The 23,595-nt window shown below is 40.7% G+C and overlaps 1 protein-coding gene across 2 annotated transcripts in view; it reads right to left on the reverse strand.

Annotated features, from left to right (window-relative positions):
• Positions 1-23,595, reverse strand: part of MCTP2 (multiple C2 and transmembrane domain containing 2) — a 179,250-nt gene that overhangs the window by 78,189 nt on the left and 77,466 nt on the right. For both annotated transcript variants that reach the window (XM_014606094.3, XM_006268225.4), the window contains 5 exons: positions 15,132-15,296; positions 13,627-13,757; positions 4,994-5,180; positions 3,755-3,848; positions 1,391-1,493 (listed from right to left, as the gene is read on the reverse strand). In XM_014606094.3, the coding sequence (XP_014461580.1) occupies positions 1,391-1,493; positions 3,755-3,848; positions 4,994-5,180; positions 13,627-13,757; positions 15,132-15,296 (680 nt within the window). The remainder of the gene's footprint in view (positions 1-1,390; positions 1,494-3,754; positions 3,849-4,993; positions 5,181-13,626; positions 13,758-15,131; positions 15,297-23,595) is intronic.

Raw genomic sequence — 23,595 nt, forward strand, 5'->3', positions numbered from 1 at the left:
CAAGATAAATCCATAATACTGCTAACTTTCAAAGTTTGGTTTAATTTAAAACTTCTACAATCAAGGGAGGAGTATATGGAAGAGTGGAAGGCTCAGAGGATCTGGTGAGACAAATGGCAATAGGAAACCTGAAGGGAAGTTCACATTTCGCAATCTCTACAAGGTTTCTGACACTGGCAAAATGTTGTTTTCCACTCAGAAGTTGGGGCAATCCCAGGAAAGTGATGGGTCTGGATAATGATGGGTATGAGGCTTCTTGAGAATAGACATCCCCCCAAATGGCAGAGGCGATTGAAGAGAAGAACCCTACATGTCCAACAAGTTCCTCTTCGGGATCAGTGAATTAAGTGGCAACATGTGGCAGAGTCTTTATTGGTCTTATGCCAGTGCGGCACGAACCCTTTCATACCCTTCTTCAAATCCATCCCAAACCCTCTGCATATTTGTTTGTGCAACAGAAGTCAGTAACTCCCAGGCTCCTGGTAGATGAGCATCCACATCATAAAGATGCAGCTACCATACTTACTGGTAGTCTTAACAGCAGTGGACAAAGAAAGAGAAATCAAATGCATTTTGAAGCCCCAGTGAGCAGTATTTCCACCTCAGCATTTAAGAAAAGGAGATGGTCAACTTGAGGAGAAATGTGAAGAGCTAGTTCCCATATGGGGGAAGTTCTGTAAATACTGAACGAGCACGCTAACACCTTTCATTACAATCACAGTCGCTTAAAATCTGTTCAATTAAAATATATAGATTTCCAGTTTGGTTTACACATCTGACAGCCTAGTGGTTTTCAACCTGTGGTCTGCAGATCTGAGGGTCCACCCACTATGTCTAAGGGGTCCACGAAAGATGGCTACGATCAATCAAAAGTGTATGAGTACCCACACTCACAATTCAAAGGGGTCCATATATCCATTCATGTTTTTTTTTAGGGGTCCGCAAACGAAAAAAGGTTGAAAACCACTGTTATAGTTTAATTTAACCTCAGCTTTTTTTTTTTTTTTTTTTAAGCAGGGACAATAAAACCGCAACTTTCTGCTTATTTACCAAAGTTCTAAAATGGCAGTCACAAATTTAATTTTAAATTATAGAAATCCTAGAAGTGACTATCTCATCTCCATTTCCTGCTAGATAATCTAAGAGACTCCTATCTTGGTCCAAGAAGCATAGTCATGATTCTTCTTATAAATATCCCAGTAATAATTCTTTTAATGTCTTCTTCTATTAATGCATTTCATGAAAAATATTAAAGGAAAGGCCACAGGCTTTCACTGTGTTATATATTTCTTCTTCCTTATTTTGCTAGGCAGAAGATGACATGCCCCACATCTGAACTCGTGTTTCCTGTTTAGTGTTTATGGCATACATTCAAAAGGAATTCACTTACAATGTGAAAACTTTGTTCCACTCCGGGTTGAGATTCTTGTAAACGGTATGCGTCTGAAGTCTGTCATTTCCCACCTCTAATACACAGAAAGGGTCGCTTTTACCTGAGGGAAAACAGGTAAAACAAAGGGGGGAGATGTAGTACGTGATGAAGCAGGCTGTAGCTTATGGAAGTGTTTGCATCCAAATATGTTACTCTATAATTGTCACCCTGCTCTGCCATTCTCCATATAGTTAGCTTGGTCTTTTTCCAGCAAGAGTTGGAGATCAATGGGCAAAATAAGAATAAACTGCATTTAAAAACCTGTCTTCCTTAACAAATGATTTAATAAGCACACACCGCAGCTAGACCTCCTTCTGGGATGCGTCCAGACAAGCATGGCTGCGTGGTACGTGGTGCCGCAAACATGTCTGCAGCGCCACATACCGCGTAGACAGGTGTTCTCCGTGCTGCAAGGGCACACTGCCAGTGTGTGCACTCCTCTGGCTTTTTTTTCTGTGGGTTTTTTGACCCCCCAGATATCCAGGGGTCACTCCAGCAAAGCAAAGTCATTTCATATCAACACAACTATTATCTTAGGACTTTACAAACATGAGCAGATCGTGCTGAATGGCTGTGCTTTGAGAGGTTCTTAGAGCACTGGCTCGATATACTTAACTATACGTTTTAAATATGGTACGGGAACCCCCAAATTGATCTAAAATGGTACCTGTGGATTTTCAAAAGGCTGCTAAAGCCTTAATCATACGTACCATTGTAACTTTCCGATTCTAGTTATTACTGTGGGTTTTTAACTTGTATTTGCTAAAATATGCGGTATCAACATGCATCGACCCAAACAACAATCACCCTGAAATCTGATCTTTATTACAGTAATAAGTAACAAGGTATAAAATGGCATTCTACACAACAGAATTAGATAATTGGTCTGGTCTGCAGACACATGCCCATCACTGAATCATGATTGTGCTACAGAATTAAAAAAAAAAAAAAAGATACATGCTCAAATTGTTCCTCTATTAATCCTTGGAAATCTTTGGTATTTTATTATTATTATTTCCTTGATGATCTCTTTAACAGAGTTTTAGCTGGACCTTGAATTTACTTTTATCAATAACAATAAATCTGAACAGTCTCCCAGGCAATGCAGGAAATATGGCATTACACTGGGAGGGTTCTATTATGGAAGCACATAATTGCTGCACTAATCATTTATGAATGGCTCAGAACAGATAATTAATCTTTATGTCTCTCATTTCACGATCAGAAAGTATGCTATTTTTACCTAAAATAGCTGCATCCTTTTGCAATTTGGCGGGTCTATTACTGCATAATACTAGGATATTTTCAGCCCTGCCATTGAAAAACAAGTTGTCATTTGCTTCATGAATCAGGCTCAAAGCCTGGGTTATTTTGAATATAATGACAGACAGAGTAACCTTTTACTTGAGCAGGATTACGTTCCTGTGCCGTGCGCAAGAAATGTGTGTCATAGACTCTCTAGGGGGGGAAAAAAAGTCTTTAAATTGTACAATCAAGAACCCTGGTATCTCTCTCTGTTCATTATCTACCCACAAATGCTCACACTCCTGTTTGAGCACAGAAACAGCCATTGCTCTTCTTGCCTTGTAGGGTGCCAAGAACGTACTCCATTCAGTCAAACGTTTGCGGCTGTTCGTTCTAGAGCCGGATTTGAAAGTCGGAAGCAAATCCAGCTCTCCCTTCATTTATTAGGGTTGAACTCTGTTCCACACCAAATGGGGTTGAACATACCTGTTGCATCAGGAGTGGGTCATGGTTGCACAATGTATGTACTGGCCACCAAACCTTGTTGAACCAGGGCTGAGAAAGGCTTGATGCAGAGAAAGGTCATTTAGCATAGGTACAGCCACCTTAGAAGATGCTATGGATGCCCTTGGATTCAATCTATGCTACAGGATTAAATAGCATTGGAGTGAAGTCTTGTAGTTAGAGCAATGAATCCCTTTGCTCTTGCTGGATGTAGCCCATTCAGACAAGTGTAGAGCTGACTGGGAACTTTTCAATAGAACATTTTATGGGAAGAAATTCCTAAGTATATCATGCATGGATCCAGAGGAAGAGGGCATTGACCCCCCACCCCCAGCAGTAGACACATGAGATGTGTGTTGTTTAAGGCTCAAGTAAGGTTTCTGAGGGCTTCCATAATGCATAACCTTGTCTCCAACAATGTATATTGCTACTAAACCTTTAATAAGGAAGTGTTGCCCTTTGCCTTGCTAGGCTCACTATACTTTGCTATGAATAATGCAGTCTTCACACATGCTACCCCCTCACATGAGAAAAAAAAAGACCTAAAACAAAAAGGACAAAGACATTTAGTACCTGAGAAATCTGCTGCCAACAAATCGACTGCCTTTAATACTTTGACCTGCAGGAAGCCAATGTCCTTCATGTCTTTAAAGGAGTTCTTTAAACTCTAGAAGTAAGTAATGGAGAGAGATTTTTAGCATAAATGCAGTGCACCACAAATCTTGATAGACTGCTTCAAAACTTAAGGGCACTGGCAGATGTATACATATCCTGGCATAATATATATGGGATCAGGAACGGGGCGATTTTCAGCCAACTGGGAATAGCTGGTTGTCACAGTGACTTGCACTTATACCAATGGAGCACATAAACTACTCACCTTTAGCAAATGGCTACTCTGAGATGGGTATGGACAAACAAAATCTAAATCAACATAACTTATTCCCACCTCAAGCCGTTTCCAAGATAATTCTCCCCTGGATTCTTTGAAATTACCCTGGTTTAGGAATCCACCTTGTCTTTCCACTGGTTTTTCACAATGGTGTGTGTGACATCTGTCGAAGCCCCTGCTCCTCCAGTTCTTCCACCCACCTTTGTTCCACTACATCACAGTTAGAGCATCATGACAGCCTGTGAATTGGCTATTTTGTTGCAGTTATTTACTTTTTATTAGCGAGCATTTTTTTCAGTTTACAACATTTAATTTAGGGAAGGAGATTCAGAGGCACAAAGCATGCTTATTGCTAATGTGATGCTAATAAGAAACCAGTATTATTACAAAGTTAGATACAAGGTAGGCTCAGAGAAGTAGCATGAACTAGTGGGAAGGGCACTGAAATGGGAGTTCAAGAAACTGAGTTTAATTCCTAGACTCTGCATACTTTAGCTTCCCCCTCTACAGTATAGCGGTGAAACACCTTCATCTATCCTTGTCTAGTACCTCAAGAACTATGGGTGAAAATCATAATATCCAAGAAACATTAACATCAGCCTTTAGCCTCCCAAAGTCAGCGCAGAACAGATCCTCATAAAGAGAAAAGAATATTAAGTACTTCAACTTTCTCTCATATTTCCTACAATAACGTCTTAAGGTAATTCACATTCTCAAAAGGAACCATTCATTTAAAAATTGCCAAAAGCAAACAGGCAAATTGCTAGAGGCCATCTGCTTTGTCAGTCCACTCATCACACTGAATATAACTATTGTGTGATAGGAGGCATGTAATTATGACCGGGACATGATGCAATTTTGAGCTTTTTTTTATTTCTTTTTCTCTGTTTAAATAAAGTAAAAACCAAACAAAAACTCACATAGCGCTGGGATATCTGTTTCCTTTCATTTGGGTCTTCCAAGGGGCACACGCACAGATCAGAGATAGAAACTCCTGAACGGGGGGTAACAGCAATCAGCATTAGCAGAGACCCCGGGTGCTTCTCCAGCAGCACTTCTAAAGGACAGGTCTGCTTCTTAGGTAAAGCAGTAATATCCACTTTACACCTAGAAAACCATTGACATGGATTAATGAAAAAAGGATTACTTATGTGAGACAAAAAGAAATGCTTTTTAAAAAAGAGCCATTTTTTCCCCATTAATAATAGAAGAAGAGAAAGCATAGAGAAAAATAAAAATAAAAAAAAATTGTGTAAATGAACTATAGCCCAGATCTACAAACATATGTAGGCACCCAACTCCCATTGCTTTTCCTAGAAGTAATTAGAATTGATTTTAGTGGAGGCTAGAATCCAAGGGCATAGATAGATGTAACAATTATATCAATATCAAAGGATACCAATATTAACTGTCACTGCTATCTACATGGCTCTGTAGTGAGTCAAGTGTAGCAGAACCGTTCCACTTTATTCCCACTTCATTCAGGATCAAAATACATGTTATTTAGCTGGCTTGTATCACCACAGGATGGTGCAGAGGTGATGGTTGCATTGCTGCAGCAGATGTGTAGTCCTAATACAGAAGTGGCAGTCCTTTTGCCCCTTTTAAAGTGGTACCAAGCTACCAGATCAGAGTTAAAGGTTAAAAATCTAAATTTATTTTTCACTGCCGGGTTTGTCTGTTCGTGCTGGGAGAATTGCAAAAAAAAGAAGAAAAAAGAAAGACAAGAAACAAAAAACAAACACACGAGTGAGACTACTTAGTTTTCTTTTCATTTATTATCAGTTTTACTTTCTGGCTGTCCTGCACTAGCTCTGGGCTTGAATGATTAGGTAGCAAGTTCTGTAGCAGAGAAATTTAAGTCTAACTTTGTTCTCCTCCCCGCCCCCCCTGCAAAACTCCAGCGTTTTTAATGACTTTTAAAAGCTCCAATTACTTTTATTGTGATTTGGGGGACAAGCACAACATCTAAATGTTGAGCCGAAAAACAACCAGCTTCCTTAAAGTCGCATCCTCCATTTTATGCTACATTATACTTTATGCCCTGATCTCCTTTACAAACCTTCCTAGAGCTGTGCTTTTAGTATATTGTTATATTTCCCAGGGGGGCAGTGTGGCTTGCAGGTATCCTCCAGCTCATAATGCACATTGTTATAGTCTGTGACACTTTGAGAAAGAGAGAGAAGAAAGCATGTATCGCGAAGAGACGACAAAACAGAAACCAAGGATAAGCCGGCGAGTGTTCGCTAGCTAGACAGTTGAATCAGGAGCAAGTGGTCAAGTGCAAGACTTGTTCACAGTCTAATCACTTAACTCAGCTAAATGCTTTCTATTTGGAAGGCCAGTAAATGGAGTGGAACTTGCAGGAAGCTCTGCGGGTTTTGGCTTTTAAGAACAGGCTGAACAGAAAGTTTGTGGTTTTTTTTAAAAAAAAAAGGTAGGAAGGGAAAGCTTTGTTTCCATGGTACAGGGGGAGCCGCAGTTCTCAAAGGGATGCAGGACGGATGATGGAGAGAGAGTTCTTGCTACGCTTAATGCTTGCCGACAAGTTTTTATTTAAACAAAACTTGTTAAGGTGCTGTCTTAATAGGCAAAAATTCCACAGGGTTCTCCCAGGTGAGTTTCTTCTGGGTAAATGGTGCATGCACTGCTCCTGATTGATCCCATTCCAGTTGTAGAGCTGGAGCGGTTTGTACCCATCTGCTATAAATTGCATGCTTTCCGCTTCTTAACAGCCTATTTTCTGTGAATGTTCGGGGAGGGGGGAGGGGGGGAACCTCCCCAAAACATTTAAATTAACACCAAAAAAAAAACAACAAACCTACCCTAAAAAGTAAAAGTCACTGATGTGATGAGGGTATAAGCCATCCACTTGTTTTACTTTAGGAAGTGTTTATTTGTGTAAAACTCTAACTGCCAGAATCATGGAAGTGCCTCTTTCTTGGGTGAACTCTTTGAAGTTCACGGTGTTGAACACACAACTAGTTGCAAGTTTATTCTTATTGATTGCACTCAAGTGCTTTGGAAGAGGAAGCACGAAACCAAAAAAAGCACACCACTGCTCAATGCATAGCGCACAGCCTGCTACTCAACCCATTTTCCAAGCAGGAGAGATTGCATTTAATGCTCATTGCTATATCTACAGTTATAGGAAAAGAAAAAGGGGTGTAAGGGATGAAAATCAAAGCCCTTCTCAATTTCTTAACATTATAACCCAGGAGGTCAAAATTGCTGCTACTGTATTTTCTGATCGCTTTTCACAGTCCACCAACCTAACTCTTCTCCTATCTGCGGTTCAGGTTCTGCTTCAGATCAGATTCAAGACTGGTAGCTTTACAGAGGGTGTGTTGCTAAATATAATATTTGAGCTAGATAATAATTATAATGCCGCTTTCCTTTTATACATCTCAAGGGGTTGTGGCATCATAACCCCATTTTACTGATGGAGAAGCTGAGGCACAGCTAGTGGGAGCAACCTGCCAAGCTGGGACCAGAGCATAGGGTCCTCAGTCCCACTCGATTGCTCTAGCCATGAAACACTAAGTAAACTGTTGGAAACTAAATAAATAAATACATCTCATATTGATTTGTTCCAATCTTTTTTTTAGTGATGGCAAAGTACCTACAAACGTGCAGGGGGAAAAACGAGCAAAAAGGCAAAGACAGGTGAAGAAACTGTGTTCCGCCTTTGAGAACATGGCTTTAAAAAAAAAACCCCACAAAACTCTGAGTCACCAATGTGAAGACTTCTATTTGACTCTAGTTTGTTTTTGGCTTTGCTCATTCAAAATATTTTCAGTGAAAAACCGAAGAGAAAGCCGAGTGCAAGGTTGCGGGGGACACATGTGTAGCGAAGAAACCAGCAGGGGAAGGAATGGAAACATTGCTTCCTCAAATCACTTTTGATTTCCCCTGCAAGTAACTTCCCCAAAACATCTGGGTTCATTCAAGGTGCTGGCATGGCCTTTTCCTTAGCAACCGCAAACAGAATTCACATCTGTGCTTGCGCAAGGCAAAAACTACGGGGAATAACAATTGCACCCTTAATCGGATTCATTTGAGACATTTAATTTAATTGATCAGACTGCAAAGAATGCATCTTGAGAAATTAATCACATATTGAGCTTAAATGTATAAATTCTGTAGTTTCTATGCAAGCAATCAGCTACTGTTACTAGGAGCCTAATTGCTTTCACATCACTTCCCTGACACTCTGGAAGCCATTCCTTTTCTTCTCTCTCAGATTTAGATCTGTGAGCTGGACTTTGCTACTGATTTTACAGGAAGGGTGCTAAGATGGGTAGCAGTATGAAAACATAAGACAGAAAGGGCAATCAGATCGTATCAAGTAATACAAATAAATGCAGCTGGCCTCTCACAGTCAGCAAAAACTGAGAGCAGAGGAGTAAAACTACGAATTCCTTACACCATTAGGAACCCAATGCTTCCTTTATGATAAGCCCCTAAGAGAAGATTATTACATACTGTGAATTCTTCTTACAGGCCTCCTCTATCCCACGTTCATAGTTTAGTACTTGGGCTCTACTTTCAAGTCTCACTGTTTATCCGTATGCCTCTGTGTATTATAGATGTAAGCCACCCATCACTACAAGTTACACATCTGCTTCTGCATGTGACCCACAGAGGATGGGAGACATTTAGGTGTTTAGCTCTGGAGGTGGTCATTTGAATAATACAGTGCGCGTCGGCCAAGGTGGCAACGTTCACACAAAAAAAATTAAATGCATCCTGCCTCCCAAATCACATACATGAATGTTGCATCCTATTTCTCTCCAACAACTAGATGCTTTTCCCCATTTGCAAGCCCATCATGAAGGTCTTATGGCTACAATGGATCTTTAGCAGGTATTTGAGAATATAGTGGCTCATTTGCAATCCACATGCCTATGCACCATACAACTCTTTGCCCCATTTTTGTTTCCATTAATTTTTCAGAGTTTTATCACTTGAGTTTAGTGCCTATTATTTCCCTCTATATATCAGGCAGGCAGAGATAAGATTTTTACTCAAAGCAGTTGGTCTTAACCTCTTACTCGTCATCATAGCTTATATTAATATTTTATACTGCAGGCCAGTTAGCAGTTGGCTAAATTATAATCAGTAAATCTCATGAGTGAAAGAAAATATAATTAAAAGATGAGGCTGGGAGTTAATATTAGGGTAGGGATTTCAAACTCCACAAAGGCCAGGGATGTTCAGATGTAGAGGGTTGGTTTGGCCAATTATAAAGATAAGTTTTTAATGCCTAATTCTTTCTGAGAGTTTGGTGGAGTTTAAATCCAGGGTTTGGGTCCAGCTCTGGCAGGCTTACTGCATGACTCCCAAATTGGTTTATTTTGTGGTGTACAGCAAGAGGATTAGATTTTAAATTAAGGAGATTTAAATCTGCAATTTAAAATCACCAGGTACAAACCCCTGATTTAAATAAATCTATTTTTATCAGCTTTTCCATTCATTCTTCTGTTATTTTCTGAAGGGAAGCACGTTGTCATTGGTCGATGGAATCATTTAAACATATCTACATTGAATGTACTATAGATAGAGAAATAGGACCTTTGCACTTAGATTTGTGGGGTTTTTTGCTCTGTAGAAGGACACCCTTTAATGATATATGATTATTTAAGTAAATCATATGTTCAGATTCTTATTAATTTAACATTTTTAGTATTTTCAACAATGGTGAGTGTTGTTTATTAGGAGGGACATACTAAAATGGAGATTTTGTGGATTTTGCAAAATCTGGTATTGCCCTTGAAATCCATGGGGAAAAAAACCCCAAAATTTACTGCTGTTGCAGCCCACCCGGGTGGGAGAGGAGGAGGAGGGGTGTCCACTTGAAGGGCTGCTGGCAAGATAGCTGTCGCCCCCACCCCTCACTGCTGACTGGCTGTGAGGGTAGCCTATCACGTGGCCCTGCTCCTCTCCACCAATCTGTGGCAAGGGGCAGGGCCACTGGAGCCTCTTGGCCAATCAGAGGCATGGGGCCGCCATGCTCTGCCTGCGAAATGGCTGTTAGATCTCACGTCTGCCTGCAAAATCGGCGGGCAGCCACCTTGAATTTTGCAGACCCCAATTTATTAGATACCTGTTTGCTCACAGTGTAGGAAAACTGTAGTCTAATTAAAATATGCTTATGAGACCACACAGATGTACTCAGCAGATGCTCCTAGTGTCACAATGTTTCCTCAAGTCTGAAGCCATGTCCCCATGCCCATGTCCATGATGACTTTTGCCAGACTCTAGCATCCAGAAGCACCAGAGCAGGGTATACCCCAGGGTATACTCCAGGACCAAGCCCTTAATACAGTATGACTGATGTGCTATATGTATAAAGCTTCAAACATTGGACCTCTTTTACTTGATCCTTTCTTTATAGGGCAGGCAGGAAAAAAAAGCACATAACCCATAACACAACGTTTTTAATAAAGTCTCCTGGATTCACCATGTTCATTTTTACTTCATTATTTTAAGAGCTAGTAATAACTTTGGGTCTTAATATATTCTGTGTTAGATTCAGATTTCATTTAAATAGGTATATGCTTGAAAAAGAAAAAAAAATATAAACCCAACACATATCTGGCTTCTTCATAGTTCAGGGCGGGGGGAGAGCCATTGATTTTTAATCAAACTTAGTTCAGAGGCACTAATGGTATTTCCCAAAGGCAATCACCATAACGACATCACATTCACTGGTTTACCTTAATGGCTTATAATTTTCTTAAGTTTAGCAATTTCCACAAAACTTACTTCTGGAAGTCAATTTAGGTCCAATCAGCATTTTACAGCAGTGCCCTTAAAATATATCCCTCCGAGCAGGATCATCCTCTTAGTAGTTGGGTAAACAATTTAACTCAGCCTGGACAGATTCTGCAAACTATTAGCACCTTTGTTTTTTCAGACGCACTAAAATCATCTCCTGCTTACAGCATGCCTTTTCTCCCAAAGGATGCAGAAGCACTCAAGAAATGTTATTAACAGTTCTATGCAGACTAGAGGGATCATTTCCCCTCTGTGTTGTATTGTGGCAGCTGAAATGCACACTTCCGCACAAAGAGAGGAGAAAACTGGAAGCCTCTGCAAATCTAAAGTGGAATATAAACAGGCAAGATGTGATAATTCGATTAGTACTTTGCTCACCTGTTAAGATGAATACCACTTTGCTACACAGAGCAAAGAGAGAGACAGAGGGAGATTATAAGACTAGGCAGAGACGTTCAAAAAAGCCCCAGGTGGAATCTATCTAGTTATGCGGTTTTCTGGAAGCGGTGAAGTTTAGATCGGCAGCGAACAGAATACATTTGCCCTTTAGTAAGGGGTGCAAATCTTAGACTGGGCTCTGCCATTTTTAACCCAGTCTACGTGTGCTGAACTTCTGTTATAGGTAGAGACCAGTTTCTGAACACTTATACCGGTAAAAGTGCCCTAAGTGTTTATTCCTTGACACAGGATGGCTGGCATGGAATAGCACTGCTTGCTTGCTGACAGTCACAGCAGTGGACCTAATGCCTCAATATTCCCAGGCCCTTAGTAGTGAGGGCCATTATAAAGCTTGCTATAATGCTAAACCATTTCCATTGGAGCTATATTCTCTGTCCTTAAGAGAAATATTTTGCCTTCAAACCCAGTTATGTCCACATAAATACAACACTTTCTTATCAAAGTCAGCTGCTATATAGTTGAAATCCTGGCTCAATGGAAGTTTTTACCATGACATCTATACAGTAAAAAATTTACTCCGTGTCCAATCAAGACTGCCTGCTTCAGAAATAAGTCACACTTACATTTTTTTTAAGCTCTTACAAGCACAGAAGAAGCGGAGAGAGCTTTCATTCTGGCTAACACACATGAAGAACAAAATTAACCCGGATCCAATTGCAAACCCAGCTTTTGCCCTTGGTTGCAACTGTGGTACTTGAGGGAAGTTGCGAGTATGCATGAAGACAGAACTGAAAGACAAGGGAAGCTTTGCAATAGGTGTACAAAGGTTTAATCCATAGCACAGCTGTATCTATGGACTCTTCTTTATTACAAATGACATGAAAGATGGAAAAGCTGCAGCTTGGCATAGGACTGTTTGAGAACAAACATGGCATCTCATCACGCGTTTGTTTTTTCGTTGGGTTTTTTGCAGTTTTTTTTTTTAGATTAGAATTGCATTTGAGCTGCTCACAACAAATTATTTTTGCAACAAGGCTTGCATTCTCCAAGCACTCACAGGGCTCATGTATTCTTGCAAACCCTCCTCCGACTTTTTTTTTTTTAAATGAACAAAGTCTAATCATATGCTTTCTCTACATCATGTTGCTGGGGAAAGACTTCCCCTACACCAGACAACATACAAACACACCCACCTTTGTTCTGGAAATATAAAAATAACCAAAAAATAACTTCAGAACACACAACGCTTCCAATGCTGAGATCTTTTATAATGTCATTATTCTGCAAAACAGCATTTCACTGACAATTTCTTGGTGCACAGGGAATTCTACCTGTCGAAAATGGCTTGGTTTTCTTTTAAGAGTAAAAGGGAAAGAGACCGAGCAGAAATGTCTTTGGTATCAAAGGGACTGAGAAGGGACATGCCACAAATGCTGGTGTGTTCCTTAAGTACAAAGAGAAAATATCAGGCGTAATGAAAGTGGTTGTGAAAAAGAAAGGGACAGATTCATCCCCAAATGTTCCTCCACATGATGAGCAACAGCATTCAGCCAGAAAACATTTCCTGCTCTGGGAAGCCGCAAACATTTCTAAAGCCAGAAGGACATTGTCCTTTTTTGGTGAACAGCTTCAAACAATTTGAGAGCAGAAAGTCAGAGGACGTTCCTACTGGTTACCGGTTTTTAATCAGCGTGCAAGATGCCAACACAAATAAATGCAGACGCGGTGCTGCTGCGAGGATCCCCTGGCTTTACATGGGTCTCCGTGTCATTCCACAGGTCCAAATGCCCCATTTCAGGATGGCTAAGTAGTAATGCAGCAAGATAAAACAAACGGGGAAAAAGGAAATGTATGTAGTGCAAAATTACCAGAACAAGGACCGAGAGATGTCCATTGTAGCACAAGCAAAATGGGACTTGATGGCAGAGGAAGAGAAGGACAGAGAGAAAATATAATCTACCCACCTGCCTCACTAAAAAAAGAATGCAGACATTAACCCTTTAAAATCATGTTAGCAAATCCTGTGAAATTCATTGCCAAATCAGAAAAAGACTCTCGGGATATTCGATAGGAAAATATATATCAACTGGCCAGAAAGCGGACTGGAAGAGCAAACAGGTCTAAAAATAATGTGTTAGACGGTATGACATTGCTTAGTAGCGTGAGCCTCCAGCTCTATTCAACTCGCTTTCCTGGTTGGGAGAACAAAGCATAAATAGGTATTTCCATTATACCCCTCAAAAAGTCAGCTGGGCTCTATCCTAACAGCACAACGCAATGTTCAGGGCTGCTCTAGACAGGACAGTGCAAATCAAAACTAGATCAGGTTTAATTTTAAAACAAAATCTTTGTCATTCACACTTTAGAGACTTACGTTCCCAAAAGCTCCTCATGCTTTCTGTTGTCCTCTCCCCAGATCTCAATGTCTAATATATCCTTCCTGTCAGAGAAGTAGTGAAAATCAAACTGCTCCCTCCACTGAGGATTTGCACTCTTACACAGTGTCTAGAAAACATGCAGTTATAATATTTACTTTTCTTAAAATCTACTTGTTTCCACAAAAAAAAGCACATACCAAAACTGAGGCCAGATGTTTGGGCATTAAGTACCCACAGGGCCATTGCATGCAGACCCCCATCTCTTTACATGTTCATAGAGAAAGGAAGCACCACTTGGGCCCTGCAGATATTTACACCTAAACACCTTTAGCCACGTAAAACACCCCATTGATTTGAATGAGATTATTCATGTGCATATAGATGCAGGATCAGGACCTCAAGTCGCTGTGATGCAGATATCGCGCTGCATAATCAGTTTTCTTTCAGCATTAGCATCAGCCCCTTCAAGAGACAGGTTTTGGATCACTGCTGAGGCCTCCCCCCACTTCCCTCCATCTCTTCTGCTTCTGTGGGCTGTGTGATTGTACCATATAAGTTATATAACCCTACCAAGCATAATGCATGTTTCAATGAACTTATGTTGCTATTATTAAATTGCTGTACTTATTATGGCATCACTGAAGGCAGATAGAAAAAATGGCTCCTGGAGGGAGATGATGAAAATTAATTATAAAACTAACTAATCACTTCCTAGAACTTCTTTCCTAAATGAAATGGCAACATATGATCCAGAAGGTTTCCCCCCCACCATAATTATTCATACATTTCTGAACAACAAGAGGGAGAGGACCATTTTTTGGTGTACTCACTCTCCCCATTTTATTTTTTATTTTTTCCTAGAATTAACAGGCCTTAAAATGGAGATATTTTGTAGTGCCTATTTCTCCATCATCAGGTTTTTTAAACCCTCCTCTTTAGCATTAGAAATGCACATCCCATGGAACATGGGTATAAGTTATGGACTGCAATAAAACTGCATAAGGGGCAAGTAGACATGGACTCTCTCTCAGGCCTGTGCAGAACAGAAGAAAACACTAGCTTGAAGCAGCGAGCCTGAGCATTTCAAGCATTTGTTTTCATATTAAACACAGGTATTCTTTTTTTTTTTTTTTTTTTAGAAACGTGAGTGATTAAAAAAAGAAAGGAGCTGCCCATTCAAATGTTTAACTTCTGCCTTTACAGTATTCTTAACACTACAAAACTGACTTCTGTGTTGGCAGAGGACAAAAACATGTGTGATGCATGATTCTCATTTCTCTTATTATTTGTGTGTATGCACACGTACATGTATTTTCTACTTTCTATTTCTGCATTGAAATGCAAATATTAATAAAAGAGACAATTTCTCAGGTCCTTGAACCCAGCCCTGATCCCAGAAACTGCTGGGGAGAATCAGGAATAACTCTTTCCTACTGTTTAAACACAGAAATAGGACTTCCTATTCACTTTACATCCCTTGTGAGAATCCATTAATACTTACTTTACTCTTATACTTCTGATCTCCTAGTCTTAACAAGACAAAAATCTGTGTCATGCTCCCTCCGGGGATGTGCTTCCCTTCCAATAACGTGATCGTGACAAGTCCATTCCACAGCTGGTTCTTTCGCAAGGAATCGGACAGACGCACATTTCTCATGAAATTCGGCTGGAAAACAAATTGTCAGACTATAAATGCTCCAACACCCATATTCTTAGATGCTTATATAGCTTCACAGCGCAACATAAGACTCCTCACTTCACCTCTGGAGGCAGGGAAGCACGATTGTCCCCTGTTTATGGATGGGAGACAGAGACATAAAATGAGTTGCCCAAGGTCATAGCAGAAGCATGTGGCAAGTCAGGGAATTAAACATAGGTCTACTGAGTCCCAGGCTGGTGCTCAAACCACTTGACCATCTCCCATTATGCTCCCATAGCTCTTTGCTTGCTAGCTTTTAGTGTTTATGTTACTGGAACCTGAGCTTGTGAATCATAAAGACTGATGCCCACTGACAAATAATGACATGATTGGATCTTTTATCTGGTGGCTATAGGCTATTTCAACACATTTATTAACTTTACAGTTTCATTCAACAGTAGCTTGTAGAATATAGCCCTAGCTGTGCTAACAGTTTAGTAACTGGTAATATTTTATTGGACATGGAGATGACTAAATGAGCCTTTATTTTATTTTTTTGTGTGTGAAGGGGGCGAGGGGGATAGTGAAAAGAGCTGGAAACATTAAGACTCAAGGCTACATTTTTCGCTGTAAAAATCTTGCAATATTTTATTCTTGTGCAACAACTTCTAACTCGCCGCTGCCTTTCTGTGCTTCAGTCACGTCGACTACAGGTGGGTTCAAGAGGGAGGAGATGATTTCATGAGTCACATGAAAATGGGATGTGTTCACTTTAACTACAAGTAAGACACGGTCAATAAAAATATTGTAAGAGCACTCCGGACCTGGCTGTTACTTTTTAGAGCTAAATTACCCGGTAACAAAATCCTTAAATCATGCGAGGTACACTCACAAATTTTAACTAGCTCTTTATTGGTTAAAATACCCAAAGTTTTGAATCCCACACGCATATTAATATACTTCTATTTAAACACCCTGTTTGGCTTTCCTGGCACATGGGATGAAAATTCCTACCTTTAAAAAAGAAAATGAGATTTTGATTCATAAATCCAGCTGCAGCACATTTTTTTAAGTTCGTCTTGTAGGCCAAAAAGCTAAAGCATGACTGTTCCCATGGACATACTTCAAAGTCCCGGCAGATATATTCCTCCCTAAACACTGCAACTATTTCAAAATCCTTTTTATAAAAAAGGGAGTAATGTCCACAAGGGATCAAAGGGCATCCTACGTCTGGCAATTGCCTAAGAAAAATGGCAATGCTTCTATGAAATATGCCCTAAAATAATTTTGCAGCTTGGTATGTCCTAATTTCGAATTGGATGTTTATCTTGGAAAGGCTTCTATCTAACTTGTCCATAAAACAGCTCCACTTAGCTCTATGAGCCCTGTGAAAATGGAATCCAAAGCTGGCTATTAAAGGGGCCTAGAGATTGCTTCCATATGGCAGAACAGCATGGGAGTGGAGGGGTAAGGCCTACAGCAGGCGCTGCTTGGCTTGAGCTCCCGATCTATCCATGGACACTCGTTGCATTACACCATAACATCTGGATTATTGCTTGTAATGTCCCTGGGAAATATCCACTTCCCATCAAAGCCTTTATCTATCTCAGTTGTACTTTGAACATTTTAGTATTTAACATAGTCATGTTTGATGTGATGTACTTGCTGCTTTAGGTCCAAAGATTCCCCCCCTCCTCCTTCCTTGGAGGAGGAAGGAGGTATTTGAAGTGTTGGTTCGTTAAAAAAAAACAAAACAAACCAAACCACCAGACAAGTTTTATTAACCACATTATGATTTGCTTTAATCTTGAATATCTATTTAATTGCAGAGCTTCCAGGGTGAAGAAAAAAAAAAATTCAACAGTTATCATTGCTTCGTTATAAAAATCAAATGGGGTGAGCCTTTTCATTCAGATCCCTTTTGTTCTCCATTGGTTTTCTGTTTTATCTTTGTTTCTTCGTTATTGTTTCATGGGAACAGTCTGCCCCAAAGTTCCTGCACTTCTCCAGCTCTGCTCTCTCCCTCTTCATATCCACAATAGTCCTGAGGAGTCCTGTTCTCACCTGGTCCAGCTAAGTCAGCAGCAGAAGCTGTCTGCCCTTAGGCCATTTGTCCCATAAGCAGCAGCTGTTTATTTCTCATTACAAAATGTATTTTTAAAACTTTTCTCTGGTGTTTCTCCTCCCTAAGCAATTCAAAGTTATTTGCGTAGAGTTAATTAAATCCTGCAGCCATGCCTGAGAGGTAAGGGAAGTATTATTTCTCCTACCAATGAGCAGAACAAGGCAAAGGGAAATCCAGTGAGTTGACCAAGGTCAAAAACCATGTCAGAGCTGAACTCACTTTTACCCACTCTCCTCCACTCATAAGCTTCACCCACCTTGCTCAGAAAAAAGCCCCAGTAATTGTGGGGAAGGGTCAAAACCTCTAAGTGCATTTGGCCCTTCTTCAGTTAACGGATGATGCCATCTACCCAACCTCCCTCAGGCCAGAATTGAAGAGGGCTGAGCCTGAGTTGCAAACCCTGGTTGCAGCCCTCTGCAAACAGACTATTAAAGAGGAAGAGATTGGTTGGTGGGAAGGGCAGTTCTTCACACTTTTTCTTTCCTGCATCTGTCTATGTGCCTTTTTCAGCCGCTTGCCCGAGTCTCCAGTCTCACTGTCCATGTGCTAAGTATGGCCAGGATATAGGACCTGCAACATGGAAGTTCATCCACATCTGGCTCCGGCCCAGCTCTCCCCCTGCCTCAATCCAGGATAGACGCCTTGATGCAGACTGCTCAAGTGCCTTCATACCCTACCTGACTCCTGTACTAGAGATGAGCAACTGTGGTTGAGCCCTGGAGCCTGCTGAGTTGAGTTCTTAGACTAAGCACTAGTTTCTTCACTCTCTTGTCTTAGTTTCTCTGCAATCATCTAGCTCTCATGCTGGCTGTGGCCTGAAAACCCAGAAAGCAACAGGTATCCTCCAGGGACTTGCGGTAAGCTGGTACCATCAAGTCGTCTAGAAATGCAGGCAGGATACTGGCTAAACATCAACTCAGACCAACTCAGCCCATGGGATCACTGACTCCGATTTTGAGTATGACCTTAGGTAAGTCTTAGTTTCCCTGAGCTTCTGTTCCTGCTTGTGCAGAAGAGTTGATTACGCCTTACTTACCTCACAAGCATGGCCACTCTCCTTCCCATTTTGTTATTCCCAACTTCTCTCCTCTCTCATCCTGCCCCAAATCAAGCAGTCATATTTTCACGAGCATCCTCCTGAGCCTATATGGAACCTCCCTGGCATCAACCAGGCCTTGTACGGGTTCGCAAGCCCTCACAAATGGATTTGGTGGCAAATTCAGGGACCATTGTTTGCAATCCTTTTTGGGGGGACAGTTTATATCTTCTTTACTACTCGCTTAACAGTTGAAAATACAAGAGATTATCAAGGTCATCTTTATGTTAAGGACTTGCTTTGGTTTTAATGGTTAAAAGTTGACAATAGCAGCAATTTAACAAAAAAAAGAAAGAACTTAGACATGTAGGTCAGATAGAGTTGGGGAAAAAAAAAAAGGACCAAGCATCCAAAATGCATTATTTTGCAACAACAACTATAAAAGCCTGGTCCACCCATCTGTTGAGGGCTTAGGGGCTCCCAGAGAATGATGCATGAGACACCAGAGCAAGTAGCATCTATGGGCCATCGTTTAGGACCCTATTGTTCCCAGGGGTGTACAAAAGTAACAAAAGAGCCAGTCAGTTCCCTAACAAGTTTATGAGGAACGTCATATGCATATAGTAGAGAAATCCCTATTTCTCAGACACCCTGTGTAAGTCTAGGAATTTGGGAGTAGTTTTGTTCAAAATACATTCAATGTAGTGGGTCCTACTGTACCTTCCATTACAAATGCAGAACTTTTCAGATGCGAGGAAGTGCCTGAGCTCATCATAGGTAAAAGCCAATTCATTATCTCTATATTTTCTCCCTCTACATATATTCACATCATTTACTAAAACAGCTCATTTAAACCATTACTTAGCTCGCACACAATTTGAAACTTTCATTTGTGAAGGTCTGGGGAGGGGGTGATTTTTAAATGTTTTAAAGAATGAAAGAAATTGTTGTACCCTGACAAACAATGCAAAGAGGTAGAAGACTATATAATAAACCCAACGTTTACACCTTTCAGTTAAAAGGATGAGAGAGCCAAAGAGAACAGCTGTTCACTTTTCTGTGTAAAGGTAGTGACTAAAACCACTGTAATTTGGGACAAAAAAAGATAAAATCTGGACCTCTAAGGCTAGGGACATAAGTTACACAAATTACTTTAAGTACTTAAACCAGTCAGAAACTGGTTTAAACCTATAACAGAACAGAAGATCAGTGCACATAAACTAGTTTCCAAATGGCTGACGCTGGTTAAACCTGGTTGAACACAGTATCAGACTTAACTAATTTGGGTCAAACCAGTATATGAAATGTTTGCCCCAGGCTCCTTCCTGGCTCAAGTTAAATCAGTCCTCCAGCTTCCCAAAATGATTCCCAGCCCTAGGCTGTGCTGTTCTGTCTGTTCCAGCACAGAAGGGCTGGCAGGAGGAGGAGGTAGGCAGGGACTGCCTACCCCCCTCGCAAACCCCAGCTGGGTATTTGGGGCCAGGGAGGGGGGTTAAACCCCACTTCCCCAAGCACAGAGCTGCCCTGCTGCTTGCTGATTGCAACTGTGGACTACAAATCCTAGAGGCACCCAGAAGTAAGAAGAGAAAGTGATAAGCAACCTTTCAGAGTCCTGTTGCTGTGATTCTGGACTGCAAATCCCAGAGACTTTGGGGGCAGCAGGAAAAGGAAGTGAACACACAGCCCATGCTGTCTATGTGCCAGAGAGCTGTGCTCTAGCCCCACCTGGCTCCTGGCCTGAGTCACTGCAGGCATGTGGCTGCATTTCCTAAATCAAAAGTAAACGTGTGTCCAGTTGTTTCTCAGTTTAATCTCTGCAGTTTAGACTAATCTGCAAAGACTGAACTGATTCAGCCTTGGGCTTTTTGACCATCTGTACTTAGCCCTAGGCATCAGGTAGGGAACGTTCTGCAGAGGCACATTCCTGCTGGGAAAGGAGAGGACAGTGAGAATGGCAACGGCACTGACAAGAGATCGCTGTGATGGTGCATGACCCTGTGGCAACCAAAGTCCATGGTTCTGTGCAATGTTCAAAGATCACAGCAGCCCCGCTGCCCAAAGGGTATTACTAGCAAGAGCCAAATACAATGAGGCAGGCAAAACCAATGCCACAAATGAAAAGGAGGCTGAGGGATTTCCCCTGGCAATGAGAGGACTAGGAGTACTTTGGCCAGGTCACCCTTTCAAACAATTTAGTCAATCAGCTTTGGATATTGAAGTGACAATCGAATCACTTTTGTTTCAGGAATAAACTGCAGCAGATCAATCCATCCTAAGGAAACTCATGTGTTTGCTTCCTAAATGTTCAACTCTTAAAGGTTATTCCGCTGTACAAAGGCTGGAAATAACATGTAGGGCATCATCAGTGCAAGGTTCTTGCCACACGGGAGAAACAAGGCTACTAAGCTTCAGCCACAGAGCTCCAAAAACGTAATCTGCAGACTCCACTTATGCCCCAGATGACCCCTATAAAATGAGAGAGAGAGAGAGGAGCGATTCATCTCCTTTTCCTCCCTTGCATACTTGTATATACATACACACGTCCACACTGCTTTGTCAAATGTGTATATATATATATATATATATATATATATATATATATATATATATATATATATGCATGCATATATAAATGTGTCTGAGGTAATACTTCCTAAACACAAAAGAATTATTCTTCCCTCTGCATTGTCATATCTATTTGATGGCCGAGGGAGCAAAGTGCATTCTGGGAAGATTGCGATATGAAACAGCAATGCAATTCCAGGCTCCCATCATAAGCGAGGGGTTCTGATTGGGGTGTACACATCTTGCTCATTTTCTTTCGACACAATGAGCTCAAAAACATACTCTAGATGCTTCTCTTCCTCAAGCAATATAAAATGCTGACTAACATACAAACAGCCAAATCACCTGGTTCAATATCTCCTGCACTAGAAGGATTTTACATGTAACATTCAGTATTGGAAATAACTTCTGAATCTTTAAAAAAAACCCAGAAAACTGTTAAGCACTGATAGCCAATGCTTGGATAATTTTGTATTGTACAAAAGTTAGAGTCCCTTAAAACAACAAAAACAGGGAGTTGGGAAGACTTTTTTTTAAATCTATAAAAAAGGTTTGGGAAGACTTTTTTTTTAATCTATAAAAAAGGTACCAACAGTAGATATAACATCTTTTTCATTCTGTACTTGGGAACGAAGCAGTTATTTGTACTATCATTACAGACATTGATGTCTCGGGGATATTACTGAATACCTACATGACAGACTGGTGACTAAAGTAATTCAAGATTAATTTGCAACACTGTCAGTGTAGATAGCAGATTTAGGCTGAGATAAAACTGAGGAGATCAAATCTGATTACAACCACAACTCTCATATATATGGGTGGATAAATCAAAGTCTGAAAAATAAAAATGAACTCAGGTTCTCCATTCCTTTACAATTAACTGCTTCTCCCACTGTTTGCATGACCGAATCTGCAAGTTACAACCAAGCCTGAGTTTAGTTCAAATGAGAGAGGCAGTTGAAAACTTTTACTCGCCTAGTAATACAGAGAGGTAGATTTCTGGGACAGATCTAATTGAATCAGTGGGATGTAGACTTATCATCAGGTATGCAGCTGAACAAATGGGAACTATATGCCATTTTTCTCCTTCAACAGCCAACCAGAATAAGTGCAATAGCCAAAGCAGTGCTGAATTTGTGTATCCGTGATAGATCTCCTTCTCCCCTAGCCCCAACCCTTTTCTGGCAGCTTTATCTAGTCCAGCAACATTTTTTTCTACCTTATCACACACACTGGCCATTCTTCCATAACCTCTCATGCCTTCCCTAGACACCCATATTCCCCATGCTCACAATTTTTCTTTCTAGCCTTTACGGTCTGCCACAAACTGCTAGTACTGCTTCCACAGACCAGAGTTTCCTAACTAAAGATGGTTATTGATGTACAGTACTAGTGTTTTAGTGCAGTAGCAGAATCAATAAAGTAGGAAATACTGCTTTGTCAGATTTTTCTACCGCATTCTGGGAAATTCTTTACTACCTTGGATGGTCACAGAAGCTTTTCTTAAGAGATCACACTAGAGCGTGAACTGTGTCTTCTCTTGGAAGAACTGGAACTCTCCTACCCTCTAGTGACTGTAAGAAAATAGAGCAAAGGGTTGCAAGGTTTCCCCCACCCTCCCCCTTTAACAATCTTGCTTCCACTCACCCAATATCGTGCTTTGGCATCTCTTAATTTTATTTAAAGGGATGTTAAGATATTAGCCAGAGCCTTGGGAACCAAATGACCTGCCAACATGACTTACAGCTTTATCTCCTTTATTTAAAATACTGTGTTTAAAATGCAGAGAGATAATGTATAACAAAAACAAAACAAAACCACAAAAAAAAAAAAAGGAAAAGAAAATAACCAAGACAGAACTCTAGTCTTTTCAGTCCAGAATAGCCAGAGTTTGAATAACTGGCTCCCTTTCCTAAGACCCAAAGCCAACCGGATTTGGGAGACAGCTGTGTGTGCATGGATGAGAAAGAGAGAGAGAGAGAGAGATCAAACCACACTGATTGAGTGAGGGCACTAGTAATTTCCAGAGCTTTAGTTAAAACTAAACTGCTGAGCTCTTCAATTATGCCATCACTTGCTGTCATACTCCATTTAGTGAATCCTGGCTGTTTCTCTATGGCATGAGAGGAGCTGTAGAGGACCTGCATTATCTCTGGGATTGTTTGGGTAAACCAAGAAAGCATGGACCTGAACCCAGGAATTACACTACATGTCTACTGTTTACAGAAGTAGCCTTGTGGGTTTTCCCCACATGCTGTACCACAAATGTGCTGAACAAAAGCCAAGGGAAATGAATTATTTATTTTACATAAGCAAAAACAAACATCTTGATAGGAGAAATGCCAAGATCTGGGCCTCGGCTCCTTGAAGCCATGCTAGGCTTTTCTTAAGTTGCACAATAACCTTTTAAAACACAGGGCCTGCAGGCAACAGAAATATCTAGCTGTTGACACCAAAAGAAAGACCAGAAGGTCTCAATAGAATCATCTAAGGAAGCCTCTAGTCAGGACCTGTCCCCTGAAATACTGAAAAACATCTTCATATAACACTAGGACAATGGACTGGGAGCCAGTGATGCCCATATATTCATTAATCAC

Source organism: Alligator mississippiensis, chromosome 11, assembly GCF_030867095.1.
Source record: "Alligator mississippiensis isolate rAllMis1 chromosome 11, rAllMis1, whole genome shotgun sequence".
Classification (NCBI taxonomy): Eukaryota; Metazoa; Chordata; order Crocodylia; family Alligatoridae; genus Alligator; species Alligator mississippiensis.